Here is a 12,008-nt window from a genome sequence, read left to right on the forward strand (position 1 = left end):
ACTTTCTGTCCAAAAAATGATGCAGAAAAATGAATCCATGCTTTTGTTACTTCTAAGTTAGACTACTGCAATGCTCTACTTTCCGGCTACCGGATAAAGCACTAAATAAACTTCAGTTAGTGCTAAATACGGCTGCTAGAATCCTGACAAGAACCAAACAATTTGATCATATTACTCCAGTGCTAGCCTCCCTACACTGGCTTCCTGTCAAGGCACGGGCTGATTTCAAGGTTTTACTGCTAACCTACAAAGCATTACATGGGCTTGCTCCTACCTATCTTTCCGATTTGGTCCTGCCGTACATACCTACACGTACGCTACGGTCACAAAACGCAGGCCTCCTAATTGTCCCTAGAATTTCTAAGCAAACAGCTGGAGGCAGGGCTTTCTCCTATAGAGCTCCATTTTTATGGAATGGTCTCTTCAGTGGGTCATATGATTGAGTGTAGTCTGGCCCAGGAGTGTGAAGGTGAACGGAAAGGCTCTGGAGCAACGAACCGCCCTTGCTGTCTCTGCCTGGCCGGTTCCCCTCTCTCCACTGGGATTCTCTGCCTCTAACCCTATTACAGGGGCTGAGTCACTGGCTTACTGGTGCTATTTCATGCCGTCCCTAGGAGGGGTGCGTCACTTGAGTGGGTTGAGTAACTGATGTGATCTTCCTGTCTGGATTGGTGTCCACCTTTGGGTTGTGCCGTGACGGAGATCTTTGTGGGCTATACTCTGCCTTGTCTCAGGATGGTAAGTTGGTGGTTGAAGATATCCCTCTAGGGGTGTGGGGGCTGTGCTTTGGCAGGCTTTGGCTTGCATTGTTTGCCATCTAGAACGGATACAGTACAAGCTGTCAAAACATGTTTAATACAGTTTGAGCTGGGTTGAGCTGTAATGTGTCACTCCACCCAAACAAGTCCCTGTCAACACCTTTGGGAAGACAGACAGGGCAAACCAGTTACCCAACCCTCACCAGCTTGCTAAGAGGGATGGGAGAGGATGGTTTCATGTGCTGCGCAGTAAAAGCAGGCAGAGAAACATGTTTGGTAAATGGTGAGTAAATCCAGGCCATAAAATGCCTTCATGGATGGGATGGCCTCATGAAATTGACTGACACTTTTCCTTCCAATAGCGGCCACTCCAAATCAATATTTAGGTTGTGTTCAAGACAACAGCTAGTACAGTGTGTCCAGTACAGATTCTCTTACTGCATTATAGACACACTAACAGTGGAAGAAGCCATGAAGCCGAACTAAACGTTAATGAAATCAGCCAGGTCAAAGCTTTGCCTAGGATTGGAAAGCAGACAACACCTGCCAGACAATGTGCATATTTGCCTCAGCATATTGAGCACAACAAGTGTAATAGGTAACTGTGAGCATTGACTAATTTAAGCAATTGACCATGTTCATATATCCCTCTAGACAAAATATTAATTCCATACTGCTCCTGAGAATTAATCCATTTACCTGTTGAGGCAAAGTGGAACAGATTTAAGCATTCTCTGAAACTCATGTAATGAATAAGACAAGATAGGTATTTTTGGTTTTTATTGCGAGAGGCCATGCAGTGCCTCCCAGTTAAGATCTTAACATATCACTTTAAATGGTACAGGTGGGACAAAACAATACATCTGCAATAACTAGTACAAAATAAGACTAAACGTTACTGAGGAATGTAACAAATTAAATAAGTAAAAGAAAGCAAAATTGTGCGCTATTGCAGCGCTGCAGGACCACCCCGCCACAGGGACTTGAGGTTCAAAAATTGGTTGAACCCTGGTGTAAAAAATTAAACAGTACAATTTTGAATAGAGTATAGGACTAAACAAGACAAAAAAGCAATAATTTACCATCTTTACTTTCATGTTTACTGTGGGAATTGAGGGGGCATTGGGTAAGGCACCATGGGCTGTGGTGCTTGTTGCTGTGTGAAGGGGAACTGTTGATGGCTCATGCCACTCTGTGCACCGCCTTGGTTGGCACTAAACTGTGGGGCCTGGAAGTTCTGCGTTGGGAACACCCCGGCCTGGCTGGCACCATAGTTTGACTGGCCGTTGCTGCCGTAGCCGCCGCCAAAACCATTGCCGCTTTTGTCAAAGCCACTTGCCCCATAACCTCCACTCTGTGAATTTGTGCCAAAGACTTTCTTTGGTCCACTGTCAAAACCTCTATCGTTGTCCCTGTCCCTAAAGCTACTGAAGTCACGCCTGCCCCCGGAGGAGTACCTGTCCCGGCGGTCATCCCTAAATCCACTACCACCTCTGCCTCCCCTTGAATGACCTGAAAGGAAAAACAAGAACAAATTAGAATTGAATTTCATGCGAGTTCGAGTGTTATGAAATGGGTACATGGGAAAACACTGTAGGGGTAAATAAATGGCTAACAAAAATGATTCAAGATCCCATAGCTCTGACTGTGCCAAACCCATCCACTTCAACAAAAAAGGGGGAAAAAAAATGGCTGCAGCTGAACCACAGTTCCTGTATCTCACCAATTAGATTTACCTCCTCTGTCCGCCATCTGGAGGAGTTTAGGGTTGATGGCCTGGTTGGCCTCACGGAGCACAGCAACGAGGTCGCTGGCCTGCCTCATGTTGTTGGGGGTGAAGAAGGTGTAGGCTGTGCCAGTCTTTTGGCTCCGGGCAGTTCTGCCAATGCGGTGGATATAGTCCTCAGAGTTGTTGGGGTAGTCAAAGTTGATGACAAATTTCACATCTTCAACATCTGTAGGATGTGTTGCAGTGTGGCAAAAAAAACAAAGGAGCGCACAAAGATGCACACCACAACAGCCAGACCAAAAGAGCAAAGTTAGTACAACCAGTCACTGGATGTAGCTGGTTTCCACTAGGCTGTAAAGAATAGTATTAGATACTCCAGAAAGGCTAAATCCGTGGGGATACTACGGTGGGAAGAGAGAAACGATGCACACTCCAAATGCTTCCAATCCAGATAACCCCTCAATTCTCAAAAGCCCCCTCCCCACAAAAAAGGATCAGAAGTCTTACCATAAAGGAGTATGCATTCACTAGTCCATTCCCATTGCAGAAAACTCCCCACACAATGTCAAGTGACTGCAGGGTGCTTCTACACAGTAAGGCCACTTTGCGCACTGTTGCCTCTTCATGTGCCAAAACTAGGGCCTTATGGTGATAATGAAGGCCCTTTCTTCCCACACACTCATAAGAAGCTCGCTATAAAGACAACGTCTCGCCAAGACCATAAACAATTGGAAAGCTAAAAATGGAGCCACTTACTCCTGTGACCCATAACAAAAGTACCCCCAGTCTCAAGGCAAGATATTCCCAGAACCAGTGTTCACGTGATCAAATGTCTCTCGTTGGCAGGTCTCGACATGACTTGAAACACAGGTGAGGGAGGAGTGCGAGCTTGGATTTTGTCCCCAGCCAACTGACATGACCCACTGACACTAAGCGCCAGTAGCCATATCATTACAGAGGTGAACGTGTAATGGGACTTACAACTGTCTCAAAACAGAAGTTTAGGAAACTGCCACATTTGTCACACATGCTTTGAGAAAAGCGACACCTTCCAGAATTCGATGACTTGCAATACAATGCCCAAACCGACATGCAAGACATGGAAACAGCAGAGCCTGGTGGAGCCATGAGCTTGGGTGTGAAGCAGTCCAAACCGATGCCAGAGAACAGCTGCATTTACAGGGGTGCGGCAGCTAACCCTCATTTAGGCCCCCATTTGGGCAGCCCAGCGTGATATTCAGCACTCGGGCCCCGCCACCTCTGTATGTGACTGGGTGATGTCCCAGTCAGGACACCTCCAAGAGTCCTCCTTCCCCCTCTGGAGACCTGGGCGTGTCATGCCAAGGCCCTGCCTCAAAAGACCGCTCCTTCAGATAGGGGAGAAACTCAGAAGGCAGAAGAGTTACAGAAAGAAACACTTTCTCTCAGAAAAAAAGTTGGTACAAGGGACCAAGGACAGAATGAAACTAACCTAGACCCCTGGAGGCGACGTCTGTGGCAATGAGAATTGGCGCCTTTCCAAACTTGAACTCTGGAAAAAGGAAAAGAAATTGATAGCTGGCCATAAAAGGGTGTGTCATAAATGGTTCTTGTGATAAACTCACCATTGAGCACCCAGTCCCTCTCCTGCTGGCTCTTGTCTCCATGGATGCCCATTGCTGGCCAACTAAAAGGAGCAAGTGTAAATTGAGTCCAGTGAAACAAATGATTACCCTGAGTTTAAAGAACGAAGTATTGATGTCACTTACCCATCCCGCCTCATCCTCCTAGTGATCTCGTCACATCTCCTCTTGGTCTCTGTAAAGATTATGGTTTTGTTCTCCTTCTCACTCATGATCTCCTCTAGAAGGCGGAGGAGTCTGGAAAGGCAGGGAAGAATTCAATTAGTGACTTGACAAAACAAGCGTTTAAGTCTTATTTTCCACCCATTACATATACAGAAATGACAGGCCAGACAGGACTCACTTGTCTTCTTTCTCGCCATCATTGCAAACATCCACGATCTGCAAGATGTTGTGGTTGGCACTCAGCTGCAGAGCTCCCACATTGATCTGGACGTAGTCCTTCAGGAAGTCCTCTGCCAGCTGGCGCACCTCTTTGGGCCAAGTGGCACTCCACATCAGCGTCTGTCGATCAGGCTGGAGAGAAGGAACATGTCAGATTTTCCCTTGATAACTGTCCCCAAGTGGACTAACACATCACAACAGAACTCACTCTGATTTGGTCCACAATTTTTCGGATTTGTGGTTCGAAACCCATGTCGAGCATTCGGTCAGCCTCATCCAGTACCAGGTAAGTGCATCTGCGCATGTTGGTCTTTCCTGCCTCCAGGAAGTCAATAAGCCTGCCAGGTGTAGCAATGCAAATCTCCACACCTATAATAAACAATCATGAGCACCAAATTCCATAGATTCAAATCAGCCAAATACATAGAGCAGTTGTGGAACTTGCCTCTATCCAGGTCACGGAGCTGTGGCCCTTTGGGCGCACCCCCATAAACACAGACAGACTTCAGGCGAGAAGCTCTGCCATACTCTGCTGCCACCTGCTGGACCTGCTGAGCCAGCTCACGGGTCGGGGCAAGCACTAAGCACTGAAAGAAAGGTTGAATACCATAAACCCATGTTGGGTGGATGAGAGGTTAGATACAAGTCTTTGAATAACCATGGGTACTTACAATAGGGCCATCTCCACGTTCCAGGAAAGGCTGGTGATTAATGTGCACGATTGCTGGCAACAAGTACTGCAGGGGGAAAATGATATTGCATTACAGTAAAAAGGACTATCAGTTTCAGTTATTTTTATGAGCAATTCTAAGTTGTTGGAATAGTCAATGCTAATATTCTCAACACTTACCGAGAGAGTTTTCCCAGAGCCTGTCTGTGCAATACCAACCATGTCCTTGCCACTCAAAGCCAGTGGCCAACCCTGTGCTTGGATCGGTGTTGGTTCTGACCAGCCTGCTTTGTTAATGACATCCATCACGTAGGCTGTGCAAAAGTGAAGGGGTTACATGAAAACTAGCCCAGATTGAAGACGAGTTTAGATCAGAAATAAATATTTCAACTGAATGTGTCAGATATTAATGAGTGTGCCTACTTGGAAAACTGGCTTCATGGAACTTCATAATTGGATTAGGGCAGTCCCTCCCCTTCACAGTAACTGCTTTAGTACTTCTGTACTGTGCAACCTCTTGCTGCAATGTAACATGGACTCAGATCAATTGGCATGGCAATGCAAAAAAACTACAGCAAATGGCCATTGGGGAAAAAGGAACATGTGCAAGAACACATGCCAGTAGCCATTACCTAACATTTAATGTAAATCAGCTGCATCTGGATATTGACCACTAGAATACATACCGGAGATCTCCGAGTAACATCTGGGTGCTCTTGGTAAAAGTTCTTTTCAAATTTAGAGAGCTCGTCAAGGTTCCAGTGCTTCTTGCGCAGTCGATCACCGGGATTACCAAACTTCCCCCCACCACCACCACCTCTTCCACCGCCTCCAAAACGAGGTGGTCCACTGCCATATCTGGGGAAGTGAATGGTGTAATGTTAGTCACGCCAACCAATGTAAAAGAGATTTAGGTTACCAGTGAATATACTCGCCTGAGTAAACGCCAAGCGAAGAAATTTACATTTTAGATTTAACAAAAAATTGTCTAGTGACAACTCGCAGTAATCGTACACATTACCCCAACTTCAATACAATGCAGAAGGTACTCCAGTTATACAAATTAGAATAAATGCTTGACTTATTGGACTCTGCGTCACGTTAAAACAGCCATCTTAAGTATATCCAGCAGAGGAACAATGGGAAAAAAAAAAAAAAAAAAAAAAAAACCGGCCGGCATTTTGTATCCGCATTCAATGATGCCACATGGCGTACAAATACATTTAGTCGGCTAGCTTGCCGGGTATCGGACACATGCTGTATGAAGAGGCACAATATTAATGTTAAGATAAACGTTATGTAAATGTGATAACGTAAATTAGAAAAACACAACAGCTGACTAGCTGGTTCGTATTTTAATAAAACAGGCCTCAAGCTAAGAATTTTCGGATTCAGATCAGGCCTCCGGCTAGTTTCATAACGAAACGAGGCCTTTAAAAACGTTTGTCCCTTCTGATTCTGAATATGCCGGTGAACTTCAAAGCAACAAAATCTCGATATTAACTTTTTTAAATGGAAACTACGACACTCTAATGGAAAAAATATATATAGGCAGCTACTGTGCGTCATGTCAGCCATTTCTGGCGAGAAAACACGAGGTGTTAAATTCGCCTAAATTCTTTCATTCGGACACTTACCCTCTATCTCTACCACGATCTCTGTCTGAAAATCCTGGCATCTTGTAAACAAAGTGTATAAATAAAAACGATAAATAAACTACGCCTGAAAATCCGATAACAAACCCGAACTGCCGTGATGATACTGAAATGCCGGTGAACTCAAAAAAGAGATTCGGGTTTTATTGCATGAGGAAGTGTCACGCTCGGTCTGAGTGAAGTATTAATCCGCGTGAACTGACGACACCGCAGCACATTGCGTAACGTCACATTCAAAGCTATTTGGAAGGAAAACGTGCATATGCAACGCGACTATGTTTCGAAAATGGTGTGAAATGGAGGAGCTAATTTGTCGCAATGTGTTTATAATGTTAAAGGCGCCTTATAGATAACGTATATGTATCCCATATGAAAATCCATTATAAAAAGCATGTTTTGAAACAAATGCTATTCCAAATTGTGAATCTCTAATACGACAGAATGCTATTGTGCACAACTTGTGGCATTTAGCTAGGTATTTTGTATTGTCAATTTATCACATTTTATCAGCTGTATCACAATAACCACGTTTCCATCCAGTTTTACACGAGTAAATTCATACCGTATTAACAGCTGTGATATAAATGCCGACGGTGTGTCCGTACAATTATTTATGTGAGAAATTCACGCGACGATATGGTATGACTCGGGAAACCATTCAGTTTATATGGCTACATATGAAATTAATTATTATGAACTTCACAGGTTGGTAAAAGTGCACGGTGATCTTGATGCTCCTTTCCAATAAATATTGAGGGTCTAATTCTGGTGACATGATGCTTGACTGCAGTTTGACAAATAAACAAATTCTCGCTCTTAGGTGTATCAGAGCGATATATTTAGACATAGCTCTCTGGGTGTATCACTTGGGATTATTTAATGGAACCTGTTGGCGAAAGCATATGTACAAAAAAAAGAAACAGTTGTGATCCGGTTGATCCTTTTACCATAAGTGACGTCAGAGCTCAAAGAAAGCACATCCAGTGAAAAAAAAAAATATGGCTCGACGGCAGTCTCAAACGAGTGCAGTTGATTTGCAGGAAAATCTCCCTAAAATTAGAATTCCGCTGATTACTTTAGCGTAAAAGATGGTAGACCTAAAGCCACTTAATAATGTCATGTTTTTAATGAATAATAGACTGTAAAGGTTTTTTTTAAATTGGAAAAGCTACTCTGTAATGTGAAAATGTTGATTTACAGTAAAAAAGTCCCTAACCTCTGAAGTTGTTAGTGTAGTTCTGGGTCAGTTGTCTATATTTTTTTCTCACTAAAATGCCTTTAATAGACTACTGCCGTTAATTATAGTGCCTCCCGAAAGTATTCACCAATGGTGACTTTTAAACAGTTACTGAGTTTAATGGCTGTGATCGAAAACTGAGGATGGACCAACAACATTGTAGTTAATCCACAATACTAACCTAATTGACAGAGTGAAAAGAAGGAATCCTGTACAGAATACAAATATTCAGAAACCTACATCCTTTTTGCAATAAGGCACTAAAGTACAACTTTTTAAAAAAGTGGCAAAGAAATACAAGCATTATGTTTGTGGCAAATCAAACAAATCCCATTTCTATCACAGCCAGTAAACCATGTAACTGTTTTAAAATAAGCATTGGCCTCATGGTGAAATCTCTGAGTAGTTTCCTTCCTCTCCAGCAACTGAGGGTGCATTGATACACCATCCAAAGAAATATTCAGTGTCTGCTTTTTATATTTTCACCTATCTACCAATAGGTGCTCTTATTTGTGAGGCATTGGAAAATCCCCTGGTCTTTGTGGTTTAATCTGTACTGAAATGCACTTCTCGACTGAGGGACCTTACATATAATTGTATGTTTGGGATACAGAGATGGGTTACTCATTCAAAAACCATGTTAACTACTATTATTTGACACAGAGTGAGTCGATGCATTGTATTATGTGACTTGTTAAGCACATTTTTACTCCTGAACTTATTTGGGGTTGCCATAACAAATACTTATTGGCTCCAAACAATTCAGTTTTTCATTTGTAAAAATGTTTACAAACAAAATTGCACTTTGACATTATGGGTAATTGTGTGTAGATCAGCAACACAAATCTAAATTGGATCCATTTTAAATTCAGTCTGTAACACAACAAAATGTGTAAAAAGTCAAAGGGTGTGAATACTTTTTGAAGGCACTGTATGTGATCAGGTTTAATATGCAGAGTGGTGTACCACTGCTTGGATCTACGAAATAACATCAATGTCAAGGTTGGCTGTTTCTGTGGTAGCCTACAATCTGTTTAGGCCTATACAGTCCATCACACTACCAACATTTTCTACCCATTCCTTTGTCTGAGCAAATAGATACTGATTCCCCAAGCCCCCTCCCATCACCACCTTTCCCCATCATCATTGATGAAAGCACTTCAGTTCACGCCTCTGCTGCTCAGGACATGCCAGACTCATTCTAATTCAAATAAATGCTCAAATTAAATGGAAAGCTTTACAGCTCCCACTTTGTCAAGATTTAAAAGTTGGTTAAAGGATGACATAACATACTAGTGTGCTACAATACTTCATCTTCTATGAAACACGCCCCTAAACTGACCTGTTTATTGTATCATGGTAATCTAATAAGTGTAGTATTGTAATAACAGCCGTTACTCTAGATTTAAAAAAAACATTTCCTGCTCTTATACTGTATGTAAAATGACCAACGTCATCTTTCTCATTTCCAAAGTAATCCTTCTCATATCCCCTTTCCTGATTCGAAGTCAGAGACACATTAGCAGACAATACTCTTTGTGTACTACGCTGTTCTAAATTACAGTTGCTAAGGAAAATAACCTCTCCCTCAACGTCAACAAAACGAAGGAACTGATCGTTGAATTACCCACCAGCGGGTGATGAAGACAGCCCGGTACATCACTGGGAACGTGCTTACACCCATCCAGGACATTACTCGAAACGGTGCTTGAGGAAGGCACGCTGCATCATCATGGACCCACACACCCCAACCACGTGCTGTTCTCTCCCTTACTGTCAGGCAGACCGTATCGGAGCATTAGGTTTGATACCAACAGGCTCAGAGACAGTTTCTATCTACAAGTCATCAGACTGCTGAACACTTGAAATAGACTGATCACCTGCTGATTCTCTGCACCTTAGCACACATCACAACTGCTGCTACCAGGCTCTTATAATACTGCTCAATTTATACACTTGCAATTTATACACATCCCCGAGTCAATACTTTGTAGAAGCACTTTTGGTGGCATTTACAGCTTTGACTTTTCGTAGGTATGTTTCTATCAGCTTTGCACATCTGGATTTGGGGATTTTCTCCCATTCTTCCTTGCAGACTTTCTCAAGTATTGTTAAGTTAGATGGGGAGTGGCGGTGAACAGCAATCTTTAAGTCTTTCCACAGATTTTGGCTGGTCACTGAAGGACTTTCACATTCTTGTTTGGAAGCCATTCAAGTGTTGCTTTGGCTGTATGCTTTTGGTCTTTGTCCTTTTATAACGTAAATCATTGCCCCAGTCTAAGGTAATTTAGACTCTGAAGAAGGTACTCATCAAGGATTTACCTGTATTTTTCTCCATTCATTGTTCGCTCTATCCTTACAGGTTGGCAGGTAGCCTAGTGGTTAGAGCGTTGGACTTGTAAGGTTGCAAGATTGTATCCCCAAGGTAAAAATCTGTTGTTCTGCTCCCGAACAAGGCAGTTAACCCACTGTTCCTAGGCCGTCATTGAAAATAAGAATTTGTTTTTAACTGACTTTCCTAGTTAAATTAAGGTAAAAAAAGCAAAGTCTTCCAGTCCCTGCTGTTAAAAAGCATGATGCTGCCACCACCATGCTTCACGGTAGGGATGGTGTTAGATCGGTGTTGAGCTGTACCTGGTTCTCTAGACATAGCACATTCCATTCAGGCCAAAGGGTTAAATTCAAGTCTCATCAGACTATAGAATATTTTGCCTTATGCTGTCAGAATCTTTCATGTGCCTTTTTTCAAACTCCAGGCATAATGCCATGTCCCTTTTTATAATATAATATAATCTAAATAATATATACTGAATAAAAATATAAACACAACATGCAAAGTGTTGGTTCCATGTTTCATGAGCTGAAATAAATAATATTCCCCAACATTTTCCATATGCACATATCACGAAGATGTGGCATATCACAAAGATGATTAAACTGCATGATTATTACACAGGTGCACCTTGTGCTGGGGACAATAAAAGGCCACTATAATGTACAGTTTCTTCACACAACACAACGCCACAGATGTCTAAACCTTTGAGGGAGGGTGCAACTGGCAACAGAGCTGCTGCCAGAGAAATTAATGTTAATTTCTCTACCATAAACCGCTTCCAACGTTATTTTAGAGAATTTGGCAGTACATCCAAACAGCCTCACAACTGTAGACCACTCTCCTTCACTGCAGCCGACGTGAGTAAAACATTTAAACGTGTTAACCCTCGCAAGGCTGCAGGCCCAGACGGCATCCCCAGCCGCGTCCTCAGAGCATGCGCAGACCAGCTGGCTGGTGTGTTTACGGACATATTCAATCAATCCCTATCCCAGTCTGCTGTTCCCACATGCTTCAAGACGGCCACCATTGTTCCTGTTCCCAAGAAAGCTAAGGTAACTGAGCTAAACGACTACCGCCCCGTAGCACTCACTTCCGTCATCATGAAGTGCTTTGAGAGACTAGTCAAGGACCATATCACCTCTACCCTAGACCCACTCCAATTTGCTTACCGCCCCAATAGGTCCACAGACGATGCAATCACAACCACACTGCACACTGCCCAACCCATCTGGACAAGAGGAATACCTATGTGAGAATGCTGTTCATCGACTACAGCTCAGCATTTAACACCATAGTACCCTCCAAACTCGTCATCAAGCTCGAGACCCTGGGTCTCAACCCCGCCCTGTACAACTGGGTACTGGACTTCCTGACGGGCCACCCCCAAGTGGTGAGGGTAGCTAACAACATCTCCACCCCGCTGATCCTCAACACTGGGGCCCCACAAGGGTGCGTTCTGAGCCCTCTCCTGTACTCCCTGTTCACCCACGACTGCGTGGCCACGCACGCCTCCAACTCAATCATCAAGTTTGCGGACGACACTTCAGTGGTAGGCTTGATTACCAACAACGACGAGACGGTCTACAGGGAGGAGGTGAGGGCCCTCGGAGTGTGGTGT

General features: G+C 43.4%; 1 protein-coding gene across 2 annotated transcripts; it reads right to left on the bottom strand.

The window, feature by feature from the left end:
* Positions 1-1,521: 1,521 nt before the first annotated feature.
* LOC135555432 (probable ATP-dependent RNA helicase DDX5) lies at positions 1,522-6,969 on the bottom strand. Of its 2 annotated transcripts, none has more exons than XM_064987842.1 (13): positions 6,801-6,968; positions 5,850-6,021; positions 5,587-5,683; positions 5,344-5,477; positions 5,165-5,230; positions 4,939-5,080; positions 4,702-4,862; positions 4,453-4,625; positions 4,236-4,346; positions 4,092-4,153; positions 3,959-4,018; positions 2,495-2,713; positions 1,522-2,270 (listed from the first exon to the last, which is right to left on the bottom strand). In XM_064987842.1, the coding sequence occupies exons 1-13, from the start codon at positions 6,839-6,841 to the stop codon at positions 1,858-1,860; spliced, it is 1,851 nt and encodes a 616-aa protein (XP_064843914.1). In that variant the 5' UTR covers positions 6,842-6,968; the 3' UTR covers positions 1,522-1,857. The 2 variants fall into 2 exon arrangements, with proteins under 2 accessions (XP_064843914.1, XP_064843915.1); XM_064987843.1 differs by having other exon boundaries at positions 2,170-2,270; positions 2,482-2,713; positions 6,801-6,969.
* Positions 6,970-12,008: the final 5,039 nt, after the last annotated feature.

This window comes from Oncorhynchus masou, chromosome 15 (genome assembly GCF_036934945.1).
Source record: "Oncorhynchus masou masou isolate Uvic2021 chromosome 15, UVic_Omas_1.1, whole genome shotgun sequence".
Taxonomy (NCBI): domain Eukaryota; kingdom Metazoa; phylum Chordata; class Actinopteri; order Salmoniformes; family Salmonidae; genus Oncorhynchus; species Oncorhynchus masou.

What these genes read in the sequence shown, in the direction of transcription:
- LOC135555432 (XM_064987842.1), bottom strand. Translation starts at nt 6,841, where the DNA reads ATGCCAGGATTTTCAGACAGAGATCGTGGTAGAGATAGAGG. An exon ending in CCATGAAGCCAGTTTTCCAA is followed by an intron (nt 5,478 to 5,586) that starts GTAGGCACACTC and finishes ACTTTTGCACAG; the next exon opens with CCTACGTGATGGATGTCATT. An exon ending in AAATTGTGGACCAAATCAGA is followed by an intron (nt 4,626 to 4,701) that starts GTGAGTTCTGTT and finishes CCTTCTCTCCAG; the next exon opens with CCTGATCGACAGACGCTGAT.